This window comes from Zophobas morio, unplaced genomic scaffold (assembly GCF_036711695.1).
Source record: "Zophobas morio isolate AGI-343-1 ecotype UQ-CSIRO unplaced genomic scaffold, CSIRO_AGI_Zmor_V1 ptg000044l, whole genome shotgun sequence".
Taxonomy (NCBI): Eukaryota; Metazoa; Arthropoda; class Insecta; order Coleoptera; family Tenebrionidae; genus Zophobas; species Zophobas morio.
Genome location: NW_026972149.1, coordinates 3,263,842 through 3,289,430, shown reverse-complemented (window position 1 = coordinate 3,289,430; position 25,589 = coordinate 3,263,842). Strand labels below are relative to the sequence as shown.

General features: G+C 35.2%; 2 protein-coding genes across 7 annotated transcripts; one reads left to right on the top strand and one right to left on the bottom strand.

Annotated features, from left to right (window-relative positions):
- The first annotated feature begins 1,544 nt into the window (after positions 1-1,544).
- Cic (capicua) lies at positions 1,545-12,038 on the top strand. Of its 5 annotated transcripts, XM_064072954.1 has the most exons (15): positions 1,637-2,084; positions 2,171-2,623; positions 4,842-5,601; positions 5,653-5,757; positions 5,812-6,010; positions 6,334-6,503; positions 6,560-6,663; positions 6,718-6,979; positions 7,108-7,583; positions 7,632-7,852; positions 8,639-9,738; positions 10,753-10,923; positions 10,978-11,131; positions 11,181-11,443; positions 11,493-12,038. In XM_064072954.1, exons 2-15 carry the CDS (start codon positions 2,357-2,359, stop codon positions 11,828-11,830), a joined length of 4,590 nt encoding a protein of 1,529 aa, XP_063929024.1. In that variant the 5' UTR covers positions 1,637-2,084; positions 2,171-2,356; the 3' UTR covers positions 11,831-12,038. The 5 variants fall into 5 exon arrangements, with proteins under 5 accessions (XP_063929023.1, XP_063929024.1, XP_063929025.1 ...); XM_064072953.1 differs by lacking the exon at positions 1,637-2,084 and adding an exon at positions 1,545-1,618 and having other exon boundaries at positions 4,842-5,757; XM_064072955.1 differs by having other exon boundaries at positions 4,842-5,757; positions 8,639-9,294.
- A 2,926-nt stretch (positions 12,039-14,964) lies between these two features.
- Positions 14,965-23,440, bottom strand: LOC135141415 (protein phosphatase 1 regulatory subunit 37-like). Of its 2 annotated transcripts, XM_064072489.1 has the most exons (10): positions 22,875-23,440; positions 22,641-22,806; positions 22,413-22,586; positions 22,030-22,362; positions 16,744-16,841; positions 16,281-16,692; positions 15,956-16,230; positions 15,717-15,905; positions 15,550-15,669; positions 14,965-15,503 (listed from the first exon to the last, which is right to left on the bottom strand). In XM_064072489.1, the coding sequence occupies exons 3-10, from the start codon at positions 22,552-22,554 to the stop codon at positions 15,096-15,098; spliced, it is 1,977 nt and encodes a 658-aa protein (XP_063928559.1). In that variant the 5' UTR covers positions 22,555-22,586; positions 22,641-22,806; positions 22,875-23,440; the 3' UTR covers positions 14,965-15,095. The 2 variants fall into 2 exon arrangements, with proteins under 2 accessions (XP_063928559.1, XP_063928557.1); XM_064072487.1 differs by having other exon boundaries at positions 22,641-23,440.
- Positions 23,441-25,589: the final 2,149 nt, after the last annotated feature.

Sequence of the window (25,589 nt, the reverse complement as noted above, 5' to 3'; positions counted from 1 at the left end):
TTGCGATCCTGTTGAATCTAACAGAAGACATAGTGGTTGAATGTTATTAATGTCAAAATCAAAAACAATGACCCTCAATTAACTCGATTTAGAGAACATTAATTTTTACAAGATACTTAAATAAATAAGTCATCAGAAAGGAATAAAACCGTTTACCTTCATCATAAAATTTAACAAAAGAAAATAAACAAATATATGTACAAACTGGCTCAGTCCGATAACAAATAAAAGTGTTTAGTTAATTATAAAGAACTTGGACGAAGATGATTCAGTAAATTAATTTCGAACAGTAAGAAAAAATAGGTCTCCCGTTTCCGTATGTTTGTCGTCTATCGTACATGTATTATGTATGTACATGGTGGCTTTTTTTAACGCTGGCCGTAGGGTTTTACATGCTAAAAACTTTGGGTCATGTTAGTGGGTTCTTACCAGGTGAAATTTGGCAGAAAATTAGACTAATACATATTTATAAGTTAATTACAGTTCATTTTATAGTACAGAACAAAATAATTACGAAATTAGCTCTGTGCTGAACTGAAACTGATTTATAAAATACTAGTATAATATTCTGCCAAATTTCACTATCCATTATAACAAGACCCAATGTTTTAGCACATAAATCCCTATGGCCAGCTTTAAAAAAAAAACACTGTATATATACATGCTTTGCTCTATTTCAGTCAGTGCTTTCTTACACCATCTATTTTGTGGGAATGCCGCCAATTGTTACTTATAGAAAATATTTATTTTGCAAAAAAGAGCAGTACGTGCTATCGTAGGAGGGATTGTTGGCTCGTCAGGTAAGTCTATCTGTAATACTAAAAAAAATATATTCACTACCTACAGTATTAAACCGAGCTAGTTGTGGTACTAGATTCAGGAAAGTCTTAATTTCTTTCAATTTTAAACCATTTACTTGTCCACAAAATTGTAAAATTTTCAAGGATAAATAAACTATTAGTGTTATCGTTATTATTATTATTTGAACTGTGCAGACCATAGAGAGTCTCTACCAGAACTTTGTACTTTTCAAATTTCGCGCACTCAGTTTGTTTTGTCATCTAAACCACGGAAAATTCCCACTCAAATGTAAATACACCAAAGTCTGAAAAGTTTTTACAGTTTATTTGACAAGTGGTTATTTTCAAAATTTATTTCTAATGTAGCACATTTTGGGTTGAGAGATTCTGTTTAGGTGTAGGGGTGTACGCTAGGATCTCGTACTTTTTTTATCGATGCGCAGTCTATATCATTCCTCTGTCTGTAGAACAAATTCAGCAACCAACGTTGCTCAAATGCGATCCGCCGGACAACGTATCCTCTCAATAAATTTTCGGCACTTCAGTCCGCTTCATCTTTCCAAGAAGCGAGAAAAACGGCAATAAAATTTCTTCCGCGAATAAAATCTTCGAATGTATGCATTGCCGTCGGCATTAGCATGGTATGTTGTGACGCAGTTTTTACGTAAAGCCGGCATTGTGTCGTATTTTGACGTAGTTTTCGCTTCATTTACCACAGACGAACCTGTTTGAAGGTGATGGTTTAAAATTTCGGATTGGCGCCTTTTATCAAAATGGTGGCAATGGCCTTGTGCAGGTTCTAATCCAAAGCACTCTAGGTTAATATTGGTTATTTTTGTTCGCCGGCGAACGTCTTCGGGATGAAAGTGTGAAAGAAAGAGAAGAAGAGTGAAAATTTGAGTGAGGGAATCGCGTAAATCCAGATAATGTAAACCTAGCTTTGTGAAATTGAGAGTTTGTCGAGAACATCTCCTTGGATCGTGTGATCGTGTTTGGTACGCATGAACACGAAATGTAGGAGTGCGAGGGGAAGGAAGGGTGAAGGGGAGTGTTCTGTTTCTGTGTCTGCGTTTTGTGGGTGTCGCGAAAAGTTGTGATTCTTTGAAATAAAACGTTAGGTAATAGAAACAGACAAGTAGTGAATGTTCCCTATTAATAGACGGTTGAAGCAGTATTGTGATAGGATTTAATGAAATATACACGTGTTTATGTAGTATCAGCTACATGACGGCTAAATATATTTATTTACTATGCAGTAGTATAATAACATCCATTCATAAAACAGTAGGTGTTTATTATTATTATTGCTCTGCAGCCGACGTTTATATAAAGAGCATGAGTGGATTAACAGAATTTTCGCTGATTTACAGGTTGCTGTCGCGCTAAACCCTTCCAAAATTAACCAATGTCAGTCAACAAATGACATCTTCATAAATGATACACACAGAAGCTATGTTGACAAATAGAAGATGCAATGACAATGCCTCGAGAAAACCGTTCAGAACGTATTCGTAATAAAGTGTGAACATAACCAAAAGCAACAATAAACATCCACCATGGATATGGGCGTCCGAAAACTGCCCAAAAAACGAAAATTTGATCCGGCTGAGTTGGAGGAAACCACCACAACTGCTTCATACATTCCCGTGTCTGTTGTGCAAAGTGTTATGTCAACACCACCACAAGCAACGGCAGTTGACTATTCATGTCCTACCAATAAACAAAACAGCGTCGATCTCAGTGAGTGGTGTAATCACAGGGTGCTTGCTAAACAAGGAGACTGGTATTATCCGGGAGTCATCCGTGAAGCTTGTGGTAGTAATGTGAGTATTATCTCCCCCGATAGTCATAACAAGTGAAATCACCTAGCACCAAGTGTCACTTTAAAAGTGTGATGTTTGGATGTTTACACTGCATCACAAAACAAAAACATTCTTTACTTAATCAAGCTTCATTCTTTACTGAGTCGAATCTCTTGTCGATAACTCGTCTTACACGTAATCGGATCATACTTGATCGTGAGTATCTCACTTTCATAACATTATACCCCATTCAAGAACATATACTCCCTTCATTCTTAAAATGACCTGTAACATATGAGGTTATGTGCAATACGCACTATTCACCTTAAGAAAAGGGAAAATGTTCATCTGATCTAACAACATAGTGACGTGACGTCACAAATTTGACTCAGACACTAGTTTGACTAGTCACAACAAACTGAGAAGAAACGTGTACGCAAGAGTTGACTCACACCAATTGTGTCATCGATTATCAATTTCTTTGGCCATTGACATCTTCAAGTCTCAAAAACAGAAAACAGTTGACAATACTGAAGAATAAAAACGAAACAGAAACGACCCACAGTTGCACATTTTTTGCTACTTCAACTTTAATCATGTTTGTGATAATAAATATGCAAAAACATCTGACGTGTTCACAAATCAGTTGTAAGAATTTGATCTTATGACACCTGATTGTAAAATATTACTATGTTGCAATTAACGCAAAAAATGCTTGAGGATTAATTATTTTGTCTGTAGATAAAACGTAGCTAAACTGTATTAAAGTCCGAGCCATTTTGATCTGTCCACTAGTCCGTGTAAATTTCGGAAAAAAACGTTCTTAAATTCTATTAAATGGCCAAATTATCCATTTTAAGTTAAAAATTAATCACGTGATGAGATACGAAAGGCCTGGACTTTCCATTACTAAATGTAATAATATAAATCAGTCTACACCACAAGAACGCAATCAAATTGAAAAGGAAGCGAAGATGTGAAGATTTTGTTTCTATACCGCGTGATCAGAAGTGAGTGAGTCTTCTCAGTCATTTCTGATCACGCGGTGTATTATCAAGTCAGAATTTTGAGAATCAACGGGTTCGACATATATTCGCAACAATGTTACTCTGTAAATTGTTTATCGTTGGACAAATAAATGATTCAAACCACGTACTGGAGCTTCTTAGTGTTCAGTTAGTCTAGTCGTCATTTAAATGTGTCTTCGTGGGTTAGTTCTACATCTGTAGCTGTAACCAGTCAAGGAATATTAAATTGTGTAACAAAGAACATAAACTTGTCTCAAAAAAAAAATTAATTTCCTGTATTTATTACAACAAGCGATAATTTATCGCAAACGTCATTTTTTTTTGAGACATGGATTACGAGCGACATTAAAAGTAACGGTAGAATTTAAATCACAAGCAAGGTGTTATTTACGAATTTCCATTTCAAATGAGGTTTACTAAATAACTTTTTGTAATGACGTCTTCAATTTTTCTAGGAATAAATAAATTAGTTCTGATACATCTAACATAACACCGACCATGACGTTAACTGTATTGTCACAAATTAACTTTTTTTAACATTTTAGAGCAGATTTTTATTAAACACTCATAGTTTTGTAATCGCTGCGTCAGTCGTCTGTCTCACCAAAATTCGAAAGACGTTCATTGTATATTTTCTGAAATAAATAGTAAATTTTCATTGCACAAACTATTTTTGGCGAATCCATAAAATTAGAAATAGTTTTGTGTTATTGGATTATTAAGCCATTGGAAGGAAATGTTTCACGGTGCATACTTCCAAGTGAGATTTACGCAACGAGCAAAAGTTGTCAGACATGCAGACGGAAATGGAGAACTTACACTTAAGTCTCCTGTAAATTATGAAGCTCTAAAACAACAAACTTGCCATTTTGTACATTAAAGACGCGTGTCTTCAGTTTCTCCGAAAATAACATCATCTTGTAACTTTAAGTGTATATTTATATAAAATTCTGTACCGGATTAGTAAATGCCCGACGTTTTTATACATTGTTGATGAAAGCAAAGTTTTTTGTGACGCATTAATAAAACAAGGAAAAAAGAGGGTCCAGGTTTCGTTTACAAAAATACGTTGAATTCATTTCCTGAGAAACTGAGTAATATTGTATATGTCAAAGTCCTCGGTACAAATGATAGAACAATGTGGTGTAGCCACCTTTACGTGTACTATTTGTTTTTGTAATTAGAACTTCAGTGTGATTATTTTGTTTTAGATAACTGTAGAACTAGACGGTAAAGAAGAAAAACTGATCCACTTCACGAACGTATTCGATAACGAATGTTACAATGTAATAGGAGACGCAAGTCCGTCTAAGAACGAAGTAACATTAGGCGCGCGTGTGTGCGTCCGACATAATCAGCAACAAATGTTCGTGGAGGGTGTCGTTTTCAATATATGTAACGAAGGGCAACTTGTTCGTTTTGTAGTGGCTGTAATAGGCGAAAAACAATTAAAAATAACCGTGAAGCGATCCGAATTACGCTTATTACGTCCACCGTGGTACGACGAATTGGTTGATCCTCCCCCCATCCATGACGCCGTAACTCCCAAGTTAGAATATTTTCAACCCACGACGGTGTCCCCGCAGTTGCACACCCCTGTATCCGTTTGCACGCCACAATCGAACGGCAAAACCTACGATGATTACTGTGAAAGTGAAGAAGACGAATTACGAAGAGGTGATATTACTTTTAACTCGGAAGTAGACGCGAAACTTTCAGGAAGTTCGAAAAGAAGTAGTATGCATAGTAGAGGAAGTTCCTCAAGTAGTGTTACTCCTAGATCTCAGCCCACGACGCCGCGAAGTCAGGCCGCTACTCCCCATAAGTATAAGAAAGGCGACGTTGTTTCAAACCCGAACGGTATCAGAAAGAAGTTCAACGGAAAACAATGGAGGAGGTTGTGTTCAAAAGACGGTTGCACGAAAGAGTCTCAAAGGAGGGGATATTGTTCAAGGCATCTTAGCCTTAAAGGTAATAGTCTTCGAAGTGGCCCTGCTTTTCCACGTTCTAATAGTAAAGCAGATGGTGAGGATACTTCCAGAGATTCAGAAACGTCGCCGAATTGCAACGACAGACGAATTACCGGACGTTTTGACCAAGAGGAAACGGATGCTGCGAATATGTTGGGTAACGCTTTCTCAGGTCCATCCGAGACGGACGATTCTTACTCTACCGTTTTAGTATCATTAGGTAGTTCGCGTTCGGCCACTCCAGCATATTCACCCAATCATCAAGGATCCTCACCCCACACGATGCAATCTCCGATTACGGTTGGGTCAAGACAAAATGTATTCATGCCCATTATTAGTCCAGGCTTGCAAAAAATCAACTCGCCTGGACCACCTGGGTACAACACGCCGTATCACCAACCGCTAATAAGGTAAAATCAATAGACCGCTTAGGATTATAATAACGATATTTTACAAGGAACAAAGTCAGCGTTCACTACTCTATGAAAGCGAACATTCAGAGTGCTAAAGTGTTTTTTGATCATTAATGTATAGTGGACGCAAATTTTGGCTACCGGGACACTTTCCCACATTATTAGTATGTCTTATATTGCTTGTCAAACTTGGTACGAAAGGTATCGACGTGGCGAACACTTTCTTCATGACATCGTGTGAGTCTGATCCATCAAGTGTGACGTGAAAATGCGATTTCGTATTTACATAGCGAACTAATTTGCTTGTTTTTTTTTATCAGGCCTGAGTCTGTTCGGCCTATACAAGGTGTTCCCAGTGTAATAAGACTGTCGCCCAGTCCGAGACAATGGGGCCCTACTCCAAGCGAACAGCAGAGTGTGATATTACAGCATGCCCTCACAAGTTCTACGACTCAAACGATAGATGGAGATAGCAGCCAAATTTCATCCGGTAAATCAACACAACTAACTGTCTTTATTATCTATAATAACGAACTTTTTGTTTAGGAACTGTGTATTGTGTCATGCCCCAACCACATGAAAAGAACGTAATGGTAATAAAAAATGACATAGAAAATGAACCTAAAGAGAACAAATCATTTCAAAGACAAGTAAATTACAGTCACTTTGGTTATCATAGCATACTTACATTTTTTTTTTGTTAGGTCATTCAGAGTGATCATTTAATTCAAGCGCAAACGATTCACGTTGCATCAAATAATGTTAGTAATTTAAACAATACACATTCCGCAGAAGTTGGTATAGTACAAGCGAATTCCAATAACGCAAGTCTACTACCAGTTATAGTTAACCCGACGCAGTTGTTGCCAGTTTTGCCTTCTGCTTCACAGTCGGTAGTCAAGAAGGTTATTCCAACTGCCACAGTGCAACAGCCAACAGCTCCCGTCATCGTAAAGACCGACCAAGGTAAGTACCCCAGCCCTACGTTACTTAACTTAATCGTCGGTTGCGCACGCAAATTATTGAGAGCGCAACCGGCGGAGATGAAATAAGCGGATCGTAGTCTTTTTCAAGGGAACTATATCTGTTTTTAGTGTCTAATATGCAAAATCATAAAGATAACGTCATCCAACATGCTTCACTTCAATCGCAGACGCATCCAAGACTTGTCCAACCCCATCCCACTTCACCTCAATTCACTCAAAACCAAACCCGACCGGTCATACCTCAACAGAAAATCACTGCCAATTCGCAGTCCGCATTCGTAATTCCTTGGCATTCGATCGTCCCCATTTTGACAGCTTGTCCCGACCCCAATTCCCCGCCGTTGTCCGAGCTTTCGCCCCCGCTGTCTGCGCCTCCCGTTCCCACAGCCCCGTCGGTGTCGAAAGTGGAAGTGGACGACGACGGAGACGTGGAACTGATGACTATTCCAGCCGAAGAAGACGATGACGTCTTCGAAAACGAAGCATCCGAGACCAATAGCATCAGCGAGAGTGCGACGAACAAGCGCAGAACGCAGTCGCTAAGTTCGTTACAAAACAACACGAAAGACAATAATTTAGTCAAGGTTTGTCTGGTATTTGGTTGTTTGTTTTGGTGAATTGGGGTTTTTTAGAGCAAGGATCGCATTCGGAGACCGATGAACGCGTTTATGATTTTTTCGAAAAGACATAGGACTTTGGTGCACCAGAGACATCCGAATCAGGATAATAGAACGGTTTCTAAGATATTAGGAGAGTGGTGGTATGCTTTGGCACCTGAACAGAAGAGGAAGTATCACGAGTTGGCGTCCGAAGTGAAAGAGGCTCATTTCAAGGCGCATCCGGAGTGGAAATGGTGAGTAAATCGATCGTACTAAAACGTGTTTGCTAACCAATAGGAATCATAAGGTCGTTCGTTGTTAATCATGCGCCTTTATTACTACATTGAGTTGTCATAGGATTCACGAACACGTTGAAATAACGTTGCTAACTTTAGAGGGACCAAACATCTAAACATCGTCGATATGACTAAAAATTACGTGAATTAAACGCTAATTTTTACTCATTATCGTGGTGTCGTACGGATAACATTGTTATCTTTTCATTACAATTACATGGAACTGATTTGTCGGGGAATTCATATGTATACAAATGCAGTTTCAGGAAATGTATGATGTAAACATGAGAGTGAAACATATTTAGTGCATGTGTATCAACATTTTCCATCTGCCCATATCATATTAACATTTTTAGAGGTGTTACATTTGACAGATATTTTATATTGTCTCAGATGTCATATTTATATACCGGGTGATTCATAGATGTTTTAATTATTATAGAATAACGAATAAAATGTTGCGTTTATTGACTCACCCTGTATACTGACGTAATAATTCTCTGAACTTGAGAAACACACATTTCTAGTAACAGTGATGGAACAGAGAATAAGAGTTACTTTAATTGGGTGTTTTAGATGTTCCCCACGTGGCAGCTACTTAATTAGTTAAGGTATAGATATGCGGTAAAAGCTAAGTTTAGTAACAAGTTGAGTAATACCCAAAAATGGAGTCGATTACCTCTTGTAACGTAATTTCCATCTGTAAACGGTGTATTAGTATAAGTACGTAATTTTTTATTTTAGGTGTAATAAAGACAGGCGGAAATCGTCGACTGGTTCAACTAGAAGCAAGTTAAGTTCGACTGGCGATAGTGTGGAAGTCGGTGAACTTCCGGTTAGTCCTCAAGCGTTAAATTCCCCAGCGCCCATTTCTGAGCCTTCGCGTCAAGTTCTTCAAGAGAACCCAGCTGATGTTAGCGACGACGATCAGATGGTGATATGTGAAGAAGGCGGTGGTGTTGAAATCGACCTAAAATGCAAAGAGAAGGTTACAGATTCTGATTCTGAATCGCAAAGCGACGTAGAAACTTCTCTCGAGAATCGAAGTTTTCCGCAGCAACGTTTTAGTCCCGTTTCGAGTAAGAATTCCACAGATGTGACTTACAGGCCTAAACCTATAAAAGCAATAATACCCACGTCTGATAGTACTACGAAATATAGCGCCACGTCTAGTTCCAATACGTTAAGTTATTATTCTCCCGTGAATCCGTCGGGTATAACAGGATTTCAGCCAACAGGAGGCGCTTTTAAAACAATGCCTGTGTCACCGAAAGTTGGCAAGAACGAAGTCAAAACTGACCAGAACGAAATCGGTGAATGGAGTAACTTCAGTGACAGTTGTAATAATATTGTCACTGTTAAGAGTAATGACGCTGTGTCGCAGTGGGTGTCATCATCAGGTATACAAACTACCACTATTTCAAGTAAATCAAATCATACTCTAACAATATTAAAACCGCAAGCGAAAGAATCTTCAATTATTCAAATGGGCGACAATCATAATCAGACCAATCAATTTCCAAATCAACCTGTGACAGTTGCCATTTTTACCGGTCAACCTGCATTGTGTTTATCAAATGATACTGAAAGATCTCAACCTGTTGTTGTAGTTGCATCAACACCTTCAGAACATCCTGTACAATATGTTTATATGCCACCACCTTTCACAGTCTCAGATTCAAGCGGTCGCAATTTATCTTTACCAGTCCAGTTGGTACCTAAAACAGCTGCACAATCAGTCATTGTTAGTCAACCTTTAAACAAACCACTGAGCCAAGGAATACCGCTACAATCTGACGTTCAGACATCTCAGACTCAGATTTCTACATCATCGTCAAACTCAGGTAGATATACAGGGTGTTCAGAGATTGTCTTTTTGGTACTGGAATTATTTAATATGCTTCAACGGTTTATTTTTATTCGCTGCATGTTTATTTGCAAATTGCATAGTGTGAATGAATTTTCCATTTTTCAAAATTCTGCTGTGCTCGAGCGACGGTCATGCTACCACTATATCACTTGAATCTTATTAAGTCACGTTGAGATCGGTAGAGGGGGTTTCTGTTGATTTAAGTGTACTTACTAGTGAGCTTACATGTCCACAATGGCAGCGCCCTCTATTTTAAATTTTCGCCCGGTATTTCAGTTGTCGGTTAAACCAAGAAATTATGGTATGACCAAGTCGAACGAGGTAGGTTAACATGTATTTTCTTGTTGGCACATGCGCTTTAATTATTCCGCACGCATTCGTTGATAAACTATTGTTATTCTGTGGATTTCTGAGCGTATTTTGAAAAAGAAATTTCCCGCCACAAATTTGAAAGAAAAAAATGGTCTTTTCGTATCTGTTGTCTAGGAATTCGTCTTACTTTTCATACAATGCAGTTAAACTATAACAATACGTTTTCATGGACAAAATGTAAATAAAACAAGAGAGGTTAAAAACAGTTGTTTATATAATTAAAATATACTTGGACGACTCAAATACCGGGCTTGTGATGGTAGTTTTTTGGAATGGAATGTTGAATGAGAGCCGAAGTGTGCAAAATGTGTCTACAATGTATTAAAGATTCACAAAAAATGCATAGTACTGTTTAAGCCCGTCTATCGAACTGAGTGGTGACCTGTGTTTTAAACGATTTTCACATATATTAAACATGCGGACCGCGTCACCCTGTATATCGTAAACTTTAATTTGATTTGCGATTGTTAAAGCACGGACTTGTTCGAATATATGAACTATTTAACTAGATTGGTGTGCATTCTTTGGCTACAACTATATGTATTGTAGAATGCATTGAATCATTGTAGTCACTGTTAGCGAAATCTTCATTACTGTAGATCTTTTTAAATTACAGGCGGGTTTATAAAGTTGGAAAACAAAGATTCAAAGTGTGGAGATAAAGACCAGAAACTTTCTTTGTCAGAAAGTCACAATCCCGACGCCTCGGATACCAAAAAAGAGTTTAAATTGGCACCAACGCCGGCTCAGTTGGGGAAAGCGCCTTTGCAAAGGCGACAGTCTATGGGTACGTCTTGACTAATTTCGTATTTCAACATCAATATCAATTTTTATTTTGTAGCTTTGTATCCTTCAAATAACCAATCTCTGGCTGAAAATGCATCTGTCCCTTTGCGCTCTCCCAGTATGGAAAACTCATTATCGGACTGTCCTCTGATCTCACCTGTAACCAAGAAAAGTCTGTTTAAGCGAAATAAAGAAGACGGAATGGACAAGTAAGCGGTACCAAGATGGCGAGAGCATGCATAATAGTGTGTTTTGCAGAGTTTTGGAGCAAGTCAACTTCGAGAAAAAATTTTGTTCCCTTCCTCAGTTCAAGCCCGAAGAATGTCAATCACCAAGTGCCATTTCCACATCAAGCCCTGGCCTTTTCGTATACAATAAGAAACGGAATCTTAGCGCGACTCATCGTTCGTCGATCGACGAAGAATCCGAAGGAGAAACTCCTCAATCTGTGCCAAAGTCGGCATCTTCGTTAAAGCCTGCCGTGTTTTTTGGTCCCGATTTCAGCATGGAGAGCGTCCGCGGTGAGTACTTTTCGTCATTCTTGTTCGATTATTTCAAAGATTTGTTTAGAAATGACCGAAATGGGCGACGCGAACTCCCCACGCACCCCTCGTACCCCGGGCACGTCGAAGGAGTCGGAAAAGGGACACAGGAAGATCTTGGAACAAAGGAGGCAGTTAGTGATGCAACTATTTCAAGAGCATACCTATTTCCCGTCGGCTCAGGCGACCTCGAATTTCCAATCGCTGCATTCGGATATATTTCCAAGTAAAGCTAGTTTGCAGCTGAAGATCCGCGAAGTAAGACAGAAAGTGATGGCGAGGAGTAACCTCACGCCCCACAGCACGAGCAGTCAGAGTAGTCCCCTCACTCCCGCAGAACCCTTAAATGTATCCTCCAGTAGTTAGCTAGTAATGTGCAATAATGTGTTGTCTTCCTTCTCTTACATAATTGTCAAATTAACTGAAGAGAACGGTTAGTGACCCTTGTTATTTCGTATTCGTATCCGAATATGGTGAGGTGTAAATAGAATATTGATTTTAAGTTAAGTCAATTCCTGAAGTAGTGCAATTGTGAATCATATGCATGTTATTTGTAATAATTTTATATAATTTATTTAACAAAATTTTATTTACATTGTCTATACACATACCTTAAGAAATTGAATTTTCACATTTTGCCATGTACATTTGTAAGAAACATGTATAGTAATAATCATGAGATATTATTATATATTTATATATATATTTAGTGGAAGGTTCGGCTGCCTTTCAATTTCGCGAACAAATAATGCGACATTCACGCTCCTGCGGCGCATAAGTGCCACCATATTACAACGTAGTAGAACTGTGAGTAGTGTAATTGTTGTAATTTCACACATTAATTAGTCTGAGGACTTGTAAATCTCGTTTGTTGTTTTAAAGTTTATTAGGGAATATGACGTTCAAAAAGTGCACCTTTAAAGTGTTTCAATGTGGCTGTCGTTTGCCTATTTTTCTTTATTTTTTCTATGATTATTTATGTCGTTGTTACTAGTTATACAATGGTTTTAAATGTAAAGTAGGCGTACACATTTTATAATTCCATTTATAAATACCTTGTGCCCTGTTTTCTAACGTAACACGTTTTATATAAAAATATATTTTGGAGAAAAATTGTAACGCATTCGGTCGGTCGTGCATGTGAAGCACACTAGGTATAAATTTTTCCATAATTTACCATTACCATATCATGAACAATTAATGTTGATCCAGATTGATAAACGATGTGTGTTAATTGCAGCCAACAAAGTGATAAGTGACTGGATGTTTTTTCCGTTAGTTCACACTATTTAGTTTTATATATGCTTTGGATAGTGATGATTTCGTTACGTGATATATAAAATATTGTGAATCACTGTTATTAGCTATGATTGATAGTTATTACACGCATGTAAATATGTTATCTATGACGTAATAGCTATTGTAGCAGATACAATATGTGAATAATATTTTTACTTAAATCAACGTTATTACATCTTTAATTTTTCCAGTAGTTTTTATTAGTGCGCACATGTTTATTCACAGATTTAGTTAGTTGATGTCATCTCATTGTGAGATTGCTTTAAGTTATAAAACGAACATTTGTCTATCGTTAGATTATTGAACAATTCTGTTGTAATTATACACCTAATAAAACAGGTGATTTTTCTATTCTAATTTTATTTGGTGCTCAAATTTATGTATATTCCTTTGCTTTATATATTTCAGTATGAAGTCATTATGTTAGCATATATTTACAACTATTTGTATTTTTTTATTATATACTGACCTAACTATATGCAGACAGAATCTATTTTTTATTTGTAATAAACGTCAAAATACACTAAAGCACTTTATTTAGGAACTCACGTATCTTTATTTTTTAATACTTGCTTTAGTGTGTTTTAACAAAAGCCGGAATTTCGAATTCAACCAGTTTTCCAGGTTTCAGTTGTATGAATTAATATTCTAAGATCACTTTAGATCTATACTAAAACTTTACATCATTAAGATTATTTGGTTAATAAGCTGCGGTTTTAGAATTTTGCAGGTTGGGTTGACTAAAGTTGTAAAATTGTATTAGTACATATTTAAAGTGATCTTACAATACATAAGTTGTCTCGCATAGTTTGTGTTATGTAATGTTGAGTTTTATTTTTTTAACACCTTAAACACAGGTTCCATCATTGATGCATAAACTGTTACTAACGGCTTTAATAAAGTTTTATAAATAACATTTCATGTTGCAAGGTTTTGTGACTAATTGATCTCTGTAGTGAATCTTTTGCATGTATATACTTATGTTAGTTTCGAATTGACGAAATTTTATACTGAGTAAGACCAAGCGATTAATGTAACCACTGATTAAAACCTACAGTAATACATTTTTAAGTTTTACATGTTAGTTTCGAATTGATGAAGTTTTATACTGATTAAGACCAAGCGATTAATGTATAACCACTGATTAAAACTACAGTAATACATTATTAAGTTTTACCATATGTCGAAGTGTCACTATTACCTAACAAAATCTAAACCGACCATTAGCTAAGTCTGTACAACTTAGTCGAAATTTCTCCAAAGCTGGTCATTGATTGTTGGAAGACACCATATCAGTATAACCAGAGACATCTGCCACGTCTTTAACACAAGTCTTAAGTTAAAATAGTGAGTTCGTGTTGTGGACATGCGCACTTGGTTATATGTTACAGAACGCAAAGTTGCTTCTGCGCAGTTAAAATGTCACAACAGTTTCGATGACGTCACCGCACCCGTTTTTTTTTTGTATTTGACTTTTATATAACATATTTGACTCAATTCTGCGGCAATTGCAAAAGCTTATGACAAATTTAACAAATATTAAGATACTTACAGTTAATTAAATACGATAAACTTGACATGCGCAGAAGTGTAAACCTTATGAAGCAAGATTTCTTCTTTAATTCAGTCATTATAATTGGAAAAAAGCACAAGTATTTGCAAACAATGTTACTTAATTAGATCTCAAAATAAAAACAATAACAGTTTATGATCACGTTAAATCTGCTTTATTTTGTCATCTGAGTTTTTCATTTATTCGAATAACAGTTAAATTTTACTGCTTACTCTGTAACTAAAATTCCATTTAAAAGTAAAGAAATATGCAATTATAATAACCATAACTCCATAATTTACGGTTTTATTCAGCCATTAAACCCTTTTAACAACTGAATAAAACGACAAGTTTTTGTTTCAATGTCATTATCATACCCAGAATTTAGCGTTCATTTGCGGTGGTCGTTTAATTGTATGCATCGTGTAAAAACTAACCAATTTTAAGCGCTTTCATTGGTGTAATCTCATTTTTTTAAAACTAGTGATGCCAACCGCACGCTCTAGGTCATGGTTTACGGCAACTCAAAAAGTTTTCTTATTTGTGGTGGTGTCTTATATTGTGATTTGTACATAGCGGGAATTTGATTGGTTCCTTCAGTTTATTGTAAAGCTGGACATGCGCACGGGTCCGGATTGAAACAACAACGTTCAGAATAATGGATAAAGATAATCTTTATATTTCAACGTAACGAACGATAACAAAAATTAAATTAAGTAGTGTAAGTATATAAAATTGTTATCACAGAACTAATACGAAACATCTTGCCTAACTAGTCTTTCATTCCTGATCAGTGTCAAGTTGTAGGGAATCGACGCTGTCATTTGAAGATACACTACTACGGACACTGGCAAATTTTCCCACTGATAAGTCTTCATCTGACGAGGAAATCACTCGGGTCACTTTAAACCTAGATATAGGACGCGCAGTGGAATCGTGCACTTTAGTAATTTCAAAGCGATTTCTCGAACTTCGAGAAGACATTACTGGAGATTCTGTTTGTACTGTAGTGGCTGGTGTGCTCGGTATGACATATCGGGGCTCACAACTCAGTGACATTTTACGGGAGACCATCTGCGATACATTGGCGATTTCGTCACTATTTGATTCCTTGGATTCCTTAAATGCTTTATTTACTGTACAAATGGCGTTCATCTTTTTTACTAGCTGCACATAGGCTTGTGGGTCCTAGAATGTCAAACTGTCACGGTGTAAGCGCAAGGTTCGTACTTACCTGAGCTGAACGATTGGTTTCGTCGATCTCGATTTTAAAAATTTTTGACGAAGTTAGTGCTTGGCATAGCCGTTCCAAACCACCAACCTGAATGGCTTTGTTTCCTTTTAAGTTTATTTTCTGAAATTTAAAATATAGTGTGGTTCTAGATTAATTAGGTGTCTTACTTGTAACGAAGTATTATTTTCAATTGCATTAGACAGAAAGTCAATTCCTTTGCACGTCAGAAGGGTGCACTGAAGTCCTAAACCTTCCAAAGATGTTGTTACTTCCAGGCTCGGACCAATATTTGCGATGACTTCGTCTGTCAAGTTATTAAAACCCACGTTCAATGTGTGTAAGTTTCTACATTCTGACTAAAAATACAATAAAAATGTCATATTAAAGCACGGCTGTGCGTTCTTACAATAATATCACTAATAATTGGTCCACTTTTTTCCGTAATCTGGTTATTGAAAACTATTAAAACCGAAAGTCCGCAGCCTGAAATCGTCTGTTTGGTGAGGCCTTTAGCGAGAACTTCCAAACCCCGGTCGCCGATAAAGTTGTTACTAATGTCCAAAACTTTCAAGGATAAATTTTTTCGCAAAAAACGACCTAAGCAATCTGCTTCTTTTGTATATAGTCCAGTCGAAGGTAGGTACAATTCACAGAGAGTTGTATTAGTCATAAGATTTTCCACTGAAACATATGACTTAAGTATTGTCTCCGTCAGGTATAGACGCTCTTACCTAAGTAAAACGACGGTAACTTAATTAACATACAAGCATCAAATTTCAGTGTAGCTATACCAATGTTATTTTTGACGACATTAAGTAGCATTCTCATGTAATTCTCGTTAATCACCATACCGCGGAACGATATGGATTCCAATACCAGAATGTTCGTACAAGCGTTACAGAAACATTTCCACGCTGTCTCGTCAAAATTCATAGAAACTTCAATATCAGAAATCGATTCATAGTATTCCAACATGTTTAAGAATTCGCTTATAGTTTCTGCTGTAAATTTGCATTCATACAACACCAAGGTCCGGAAATTGGCGACTCTCAAAATATCTTCAAGGGTTTCATTCACTTCATTCGTAATGGTGATCATCGATAAATTCAATACTGCCGAACGGTTTGTGTTATTTTTTATGTCCTATAAAACGACTCGTTTTCACCATATATAAGCAAGTAATGACGCATTTACCAAAATCGTGTTTTTTATGGCATCCAATTCAATGGTTTTATGTTGTTTACACGAAGCCTGATAAATTTGGAGGATTTTTTCAGGGGGTAAATATTGATCTACAATACAACATCAAATCAGAATTGACGTACACCCACACAAGAAGAAAGTAATTTAACTAGAAAGAAATCATTGGAATACTGCCTACATCAACAACGGATAAAATTTCACACGATAGGTCTTCATCGTAATGTATAGAAGCTCTCAAAGTGCTTCGGCAACAAACCTGCTCATAATGAAAATTATCAGCATAATATCAAATCACTCGAGTTTATTTTATTAATGTTTCGTTATTAGTACAGATATCTATATCCACCAAAAATCAGTTTAATAACAAATTAAACACTATAGAATGTTTTATCGTCAATTAAATGAATATCTATCCAGTTTCATGTTTGTAAAATACAAAAATTCAGGTTTCCCATTTGCCGTAATTTTGAGATAAATAACTAATTGTTAGAAGAGTATTCTTAAATATTTTTACACTTCTGAACACGTGTAGTGATTAACTTTTAATTAATAAATTAAATTAACAAACTTTTTGTTTTCATCATAATTGGTATACGTTTGAATCCTGAAAAGGGGCTCGGAAAAGTCAAAGTCATAAAACCACAATTTCTATTGTTTTAAGTTTCTTGTTGTCGAAATAAATATACACGAATTAAGAATAACAAAAACGCAAAATATAAGCCCCGCCCACCCGCCCTATCTCAATTCTGACGATTTTTTTAATTCGTCGTAAGCCGAGAGGCGGAGCTTAATTGTAAAATGCTTATTATTTCTCTACAAGAAATTACCATGTACGACATTTTTTTATGTATATTAAGAAAAAATTAAAGCCATAGATTAACCTCCACCTATAACTGTCCTGATCTAAATAGTAATGAAGTTTTCATTCGTTGGCAGCCCTAGGGGGGGGGGGGGGGGGGGCTAATTGCAAAACCCTATTTACGTTTGGATCTTATGGTGTTGCCAATTTATTTTCAGAATGTAATATCTGCATTATTAACACACCTATGGTTATGAAATTTTAAATGTAACTTGTCCACAACTTTCACTACGTAACTGCGAGGACAGTTTTTTTTTTAAACAATTTATTATCATATATTTTTTAATTTTGTTGAAATTTTTGCAGCACGTGTTTTAAAAAATCAATATTTCAGTTATTTTTGGAAATTTTGGAACGGGGTTATTGTCACTGTTTTCAGCTTGCAAAACCTTAGAAATCGGATTAGGTATTATACTTTTGACTCGTATTTGTTGGGACTGAGATATAGTAAAAAAAAAAATTTGGCAAATTCTGTGACACAAGCTTTTTTTTGACGATATATCTGATTTCTGGAGTTTTGTAAGCTGAAAACAGTGTTGAAAATCGTGTTCTGAAATTTCCTTTAATAATCGAGAAAATTTGTTTTCAAAAATTTCACTAAAATAATAAAAAAAAAGATCACCAAAATTGCCCTTGCGTTATATAAAGAAAGTTGTAGACAACATATATTTAAAATTTCATAGGTCTGTCAAAAACGGAGACATTACATTCTGAAAATAGACCGAAAATTCTACTTAGAAAACGTAGCGACTGGGCTTAAACAAAGTTACCATTTTAAACGTGTTTTAAGTTTCTAAGATTAAAAAAATTTGAGACGGGTGGGTGGGCGGGGTTTATATTTTGCCTTTTTTTCTTAATATACATAGTATTCTTTGAACAACAAGATACTCAAAAACATGTTTTTAATTCCTTGTAAAAAAATAAGTATTTTGCAGTTAAGCTCCGCCCCCTTGGTTGACGGCGAATAAAGAAAATAATCACAATTGCGATAGGGCGGGTGGGCGGGCTTACATTTTGCCTTTTGGTTTCAATATGTGTAGATTTCTTTTCATAACATGACATTTAAAACATGTTTAAAATGAAAAATTTGTATAAGGTAATTGGAATTAAGCTCTGCCCCATAATTGCAAAATCCATATTTCCTTGCAAAAATGTACCATTTTAACCCTGTTGTTTCTTGTTGTGAAAATATGGCTATGTATATTAAGAAAAAAAAAACGGCAAAATATAAGCCCCGCCCACCCGCCCTATCTCAATTATGATGATTTTTTTATTCGTCGAGAGCCAAAGGAGCGGCATTTAATTGCAAAATCCTTATTATTTCTCTACAAAAATAACCATGTAAGACATGTTTTTGAGTATCGTGTTATTCAAAGAATACTATGTACATTTACGAAAAAATTAACGCCAAAAATTAAGCCCTAGAGGAGGAGCCTAATTGCAAAATCCATATTTTCTTAAAAAAAAATAAAATATCACTTTCAACGTGTTTAAGGTTTGTAAAAAAAAAAATCATCACATTTGAGATGGGTGGGTGGGCGGGGTTTATATTTTGCCTTTTTTTCTTAATATACAAAAGATTTTTTGGACAACACGATACGCAAAATGTTTTTAATTTCTTGTACAGAAATAAGTATTTTGCAGTTAAGCTCCGCCCCTTTGGTCCACGACGAATAAAAAAAAGTCATCACAATTGAGATTTACAATTTACCATTTTCTTTTAACATGTGTAGATTTCTTCTCATAACATGACATTTAAAACATGTTTAAAATGGAAAATTTGTATAAGGAAACTGGAATTAGGCTCTGCCCCATAATTGCAAAATCCATATTTCCTTGTGAAAATGTACCACTTTAACCCTGTTCTATCTTGTGAAAAGATGGCTATGTATATTAAGAAAAAAAAAAGGCAAAATATAAGCCCCGCCCACCCGCCCTATCGCAATTCTGATGATTTTTTTATTTGTCGTAAGCCGAGGGGCGGAGCTTAATTGCAAGATCCATATTTGTCGAGACGAATTCCCCATGTTTTAATTTTCTTGTTCTGAAAATATTATCGTATATAAGAAAAAAGGCAAAATATAAACCCCGCCCACCCGCCCTATCTCAATTGTGATAATTTTTTTTAAATCATCAAAAGCGGAATTTAAATGCAAAATCCTTATTATTTCCCTACAAGAAATTACCAAGTAAGACATGTTTTTGAGTATAGTGTTATTCAAAGAATACTATGTACATTTACGATAAAATTAAAGCCAAAAATTAAGCCTTAGGGAAGGAGGCGCCTAATTGCAAAATCCATATTTCCTTAAAAAAAATACCATTTTAAACGTGTTTTAGGTCTCTAAAAAAAAAAATCATCACATTTGAGATGGGTGGGTGGGCGGGGTTTATATTTTGCTTTTTTTTTTCTTAATATACTTGGTATTCTTTGAACAACAAGGTACTCAAAAACATGTTTTTAATTCGTTGTAAAGAAATAAGCATTCTGCAGTTAAGCTCCGCCCCTTTAGTTCCCGGCGAATAAAAAAAATCTTCAGAATTGAAATAGGGCGGGTGGGCGGGCTTACATTTTGCCCTTTTGTTTTAATATGTGTTGATTTATTTTCATAAAATGACATTTAGCACATGTTTAAAATGGAAAATTTGTATAAGGAAACTAGGATCCGTCCCATAATTGCAAAATTTTTATTTCCCTGCAAAAATGTACCATTTTAACTATGTTCTAAGTTTACTTGTTGTGAAAAAATGGCTATGTATATTAAAAAACAGGCAAAATATAAGCCCCGCCCACCCACCCTATCTCAATTCTGATGATTTTTTTATTCGTCGTAAGCCGAGAGGTGAACCTTAGATATAAAATCCTTATTTTTCTACGAGAAATTACCATGTAAAACATGTTTTTAAGTATCGTGTTATTCAAAGAATACTATGTACATATAGTACGAAAAAATTAATGCCAAAACTTAAGCCCTAGGGTAGGGGCCTAATTGCAAAATCCATATTTCCTTAAAAAAATAGCATTTTAAACGTGCTTTAAGTTTCTAAGAATAAAAAAAATCATCACATTTGAGAAAGGTGGGTGGGGGGTTTATATTTTGGCTTTTTTCCCTTAATACACATAGTATTCTTTGAACAACACGATACTCAAAAACATGTTTTTAATTCCTTGTTGAGAAATACGGATTTTGCAAGTTAAGCTCCGCCCCTTTAGTTCACGGCGAATAAAAAAATCATCACAATTGAGATAGGGCGGGTGGGCGGGCCTACATTTTGTCTTTTTGTTTTAATATGTGTAGATTTCTTTTCATAACATGACGTTTAAAATGGAAAATTTGTAGAAGGAAATATCGATTTTGCAATTAGGCTCCGCCCCATAATTGCAAAAATGTACCATTTTAACCATGTTCTAAGTTCCTTGTTGTGAAAAGATGGCTATGTATATTAAAAAGAAAAAAAACATAAGCCCCGCCCATCCGCCCTATCTCAATTCTGATGATTTTTTTAATCGTCGTTAGCCGAGGGGCGGAACTTAATTGTAAAATCTTTATTTTTCTACGCGAAATTACCTGTGTTTTTAAGTAAAATACAAATAAAACTAAATTTATTAATTAAAAAATGAAACCAAAACAGAAGCCCCACCCATCCGTCTCAATCTCAATCGCGATGAACTTTTCATTCGTTGTCAGATCTAGGGGCGGAGCGTAATTGCAAAATCGATATTTCCCTATACAAATTTACAATTTTAACCATGTTTTAAGTTTCTTGTTCTGAAAAGACGACTACGTATATTAAGAAAAAAGACAAGAAATTACTCTGTATTAAACTAGAGCTTTTTTTTGAGTAAAAATAATCTCTGAAATTATCGTAAGATATTTTATATTATTTAGAAAATTACAAACACTACCGAATGACGTCATCAAGTCAAAATGACGCTAGAAATTGAATTCTGGTTAAAACTCGCCACTGTAATATACAACAAAAATGACAAAAATACACATTTTTAGATTATAATTATAAAACTATATTAAAAAAATTCCAACTGACAAATGCAAGCGGGAAATCTGTGGTTTCGTATTCTACGTGCTATCGTGAAACATAAAAATTAGATATTCGATAAAAAGACGATTTCTGTGCGATTTATTAAAAATTCTAGACCTTATGTATAAATATAAAAACGATAATGAATTGTTGAGATTGATTTTTTGTAATCAGAACCATTACGTTTATTATAAATTTATACTGTGTCATTAACAATTAAAAACCATTGTTAGCAGGACGTGTTTATGGCTGAAACTTTCCACGAATGGCAAGAAAAACAATAGAAAAAACGTTGAGACTTTTTCTGATAAGCTACAAAATATGCAAGGTTGTAGCTTATAAAAAGCAGGATTGATATCCAACTAAATTTGACTTACTTATGGTCCATGGAGACGAATTTTCTGGTTCTCTATAAGTAGCAAGTTCCATGTCTCCCTCAGGAAACGAAACTTTTCTATTTGTAGTAGAACTTGGAGATTGGGTTCGTAAAATTGACGGAAGTGTAAGTTGATCTTGAAATTTAGGGAAATTGTTGTTAAATATTTGGGTGTCATTGTCTTCGAAAACTAAAGGTGTTCCACAGGAGGGTTCAGTAACTACATGAGTGCGTATAGGTTCTAAAGGAACAGCTAAGATGTCTTCATCAACTGAAACCTCTTTGTCCAAAATATGCGTCTGCACATTACACTTCCGAATACATTTTGATGAATCTACAACTCTGTTCATAACCTACAACGCCAAAGTGCCACTTTTTCATTACCCAGATCACATACTGAAGAATCTTCAGAATGTTCACTGTCATGTTCAATAACAGGGTTTTCAGTAAAACTTTCGGTACCGCTGTCTGACAGGAGAGCTGACTCAAATTCATTTAAGACCGAAGATACATCCATTACATTCATCGTTTAGAACGGGCCTTTCTTTTTACTATGATCTACAACACAAGACCAACATTTGGCGACATTTCGGGCTTGTTTTCGAGATCTACCTGGCTTGCTGCGAACCATTCTTGATTTATGCTGGATACTTGTTTACTAAATTGGTTATATAAACTTGTAATTAATGCTTTATCTAGTTTCTTTTTCAAACATTCATTTTAACAACATACATAATGGAGGGAATCCTCAACATGTGGCTCAATTTTAATTCACGACCTAAACGCGGTCCAAACACAAAATCACAAAAATAAATCAAAACTCAACAGACTCAACTTGTTCATCACCTCATCACACATGACGGCGCACGACGCATGAGAAAAAAAATGGAGATTGTCACATAATCCACTGGACTTGTGGAATACACGCAGAACTGAACGTTTTGATTGGCTGATTCCCTCAAAACTACCAACGATTCTGATACGCACGTCAGGTGAACATAACCAAAATTCAAAGCGGTTTTATACAACCTTGGCCTAAAACCCATTCAACAAAAACACAACCTTATTGATACCATTTATACTTCTACTTAGTGTAAAACTGTCTCTTTGATTCGACAACAGCGTAAATGATCGACGATTAACAAATACACTGGAAATTATTGACCTTGTAGTGATCAAAGGTTAAGTGGAATGGAATAAGCCAAAATTCTAATAAGCATCATATAAATCCGTGTCGTTATTATAATTGCTGTTGTTTGTTATTATACACAAAAAAATCGAAGCAGCAAAGGTCTGTGTAGTTGTCACCTGTCAGACAACGTGTTCACCAGATATTGTTATTCATAAACCTACAAACAACATAGACTGAACACGATTCATAAATTTTTACACTTTGCTTTCTTCGGGTGTATAGTAACTGAAAAATCAATATATGAGTTTAGTGACTGCGTACAAGTCGAATTTTATCAATTCAAAATCAATCAATTTTTTTGTCAAAAGTTAACCACCTGTTGCTCTAAATTAACTCGCCTGTCATATCCAACAGTTGCAATACCCAACTGTCGTTCTGTAATTAAATAAACGAAATTTAAACTACTTTGTGTCTATATTTATCACTAAAGCTACGTTGCCAACTTAACCATTAAATATGAATGCTATTATCAAGCATGAAACTATTTTAACGCTTAATACCACGTCAGTCGACAATTAAACATCGTATACCACGTTGATATCGATACAAACGTAAAGAAATTGAACTAAATCGGCTGAACGTGGCAGTCTTATCCAAAATTTTAGTAGGATTTAACTAAATCAAACCGATTACAAAATGAAACATTTTGTGATAATCAAAAATGAAAAATATGCGCTCCTAATTTATTTTTTCCGCTGATCACGATCAGGTTAAGATTTTGTCTAACACAGACATTTTTTTCAAATTATTTATGTCCAAAAAATCAATTTTTGTAATATACTATGAAATCGTTTATTAATAATGTGCCGCTTCACTTGATTTTCTGCTAATTTAATTAATATGTCAATTAGTTGTAAAACTTTGAACCACATTTTAACGTTTATTTCTTTAAATCATAAATATATAGATATAAATACGTACTATCGTAAGTATTACTAGAAATACATGTATTTGATCAAAAACAAACTGCAAGTTCTTTTTTCTTTGCCGAAATTGTCAATTACTCTACAAAGTACAAACTGATCTTTTCGACAAAATCTGATTCCACTGTATCTTTTTTCCATTAAAATAAAGTCAATATGTTTCTCGGACAGTGTTCAGAGTTCTGTAAACTAAAACAGTAATGAAAAATTTCACCAAAATGCGAAAAAGAAGATGATGATTGGCAAAGAAACGGCGTCATTAATGACGGGTACGCATTGACTCGTTGCTTCGATTGTATTGGGAAATTGATTTATTTATACGGTTAGACAGACGAGAATAAATAAACTTACGGTTTCCGATTTTTCAAAATTTTGTGACTTTTTTTCTGACTCTACATTGCATTCATAAACATTATGACAGATAATAATAACAACAGCGAAGTTAGAGCAGCATTTAACAAAGAAAGTATCACTTTCTGTGTTTATTTATCGGTCTATGTAATCGCACTTTCACTCCAACTAAAGAACGCAACTTATGTTGAGCGAGATTGATTTTATGAATTCGTTTTCATTTAAGCGCTTTGAATGAGAACAATACAAACAGATTTAAAACTTTAGTGTTTTTAGGACTAAAATTTTGTTTCAGTTTTAAAGGACTTGCTTTGTCTAGATTTGTTTTATGTTTGTGGATAAATTAAATTTGATATTCTAAATATATTGATTAATGATTTAGAATGCTATTTTAAGCAGTGAAATCTTTTTTTGTTGTACTTTTGTCTTTAGTAAAATTCATAGTAACTAGAAATAAATATCGTGGAGCAAACCTTAACAATAACAAAAATTATTAACACCGTTTGACAGACCGTGAAATTTAAAATGGTTTTATGTTGGATTTAGTTTGTAGTTTATGCACAAAATTAGATAAATAATATTAATGAAATATAAAATTTAATCAATAAAATCATATTCAGTAATTAATTTTATTAATTGATAATTTTAAATCAAACACAACATTTGTTTCTACATTTTGTTACTCATTGAATAACCACTATATACATTTTTTTTATGAAATTTTGCATCACTTGCCTTGATAGCACAAAAATTCGGATACGTAAATACTGATTTACATTTTTTTTAATTCTACTACACTAACCGAACCCTAATTTTTAAATAAAACACTGTTGAACCCGTTGGTTGACCCAGTGATACAACGACAGGAATAACGTGCACGTCACGACCACGTGGCAACCATTTAACTCTCTGCATAAAAATTTGGTTCCAAACCAGGGGAATTTTTTGTGAATTTTTGTAATAATTTGCTACGATAATACAAGTTTAAATTTACAGATGTCACCCAATGAAAGTAAAATAGGTGTAGTTCCACAAATATTGATCAAGCCGTCAGGGGACGCCACTAATCGGGACTAATATTTTGCCACGAAGGAA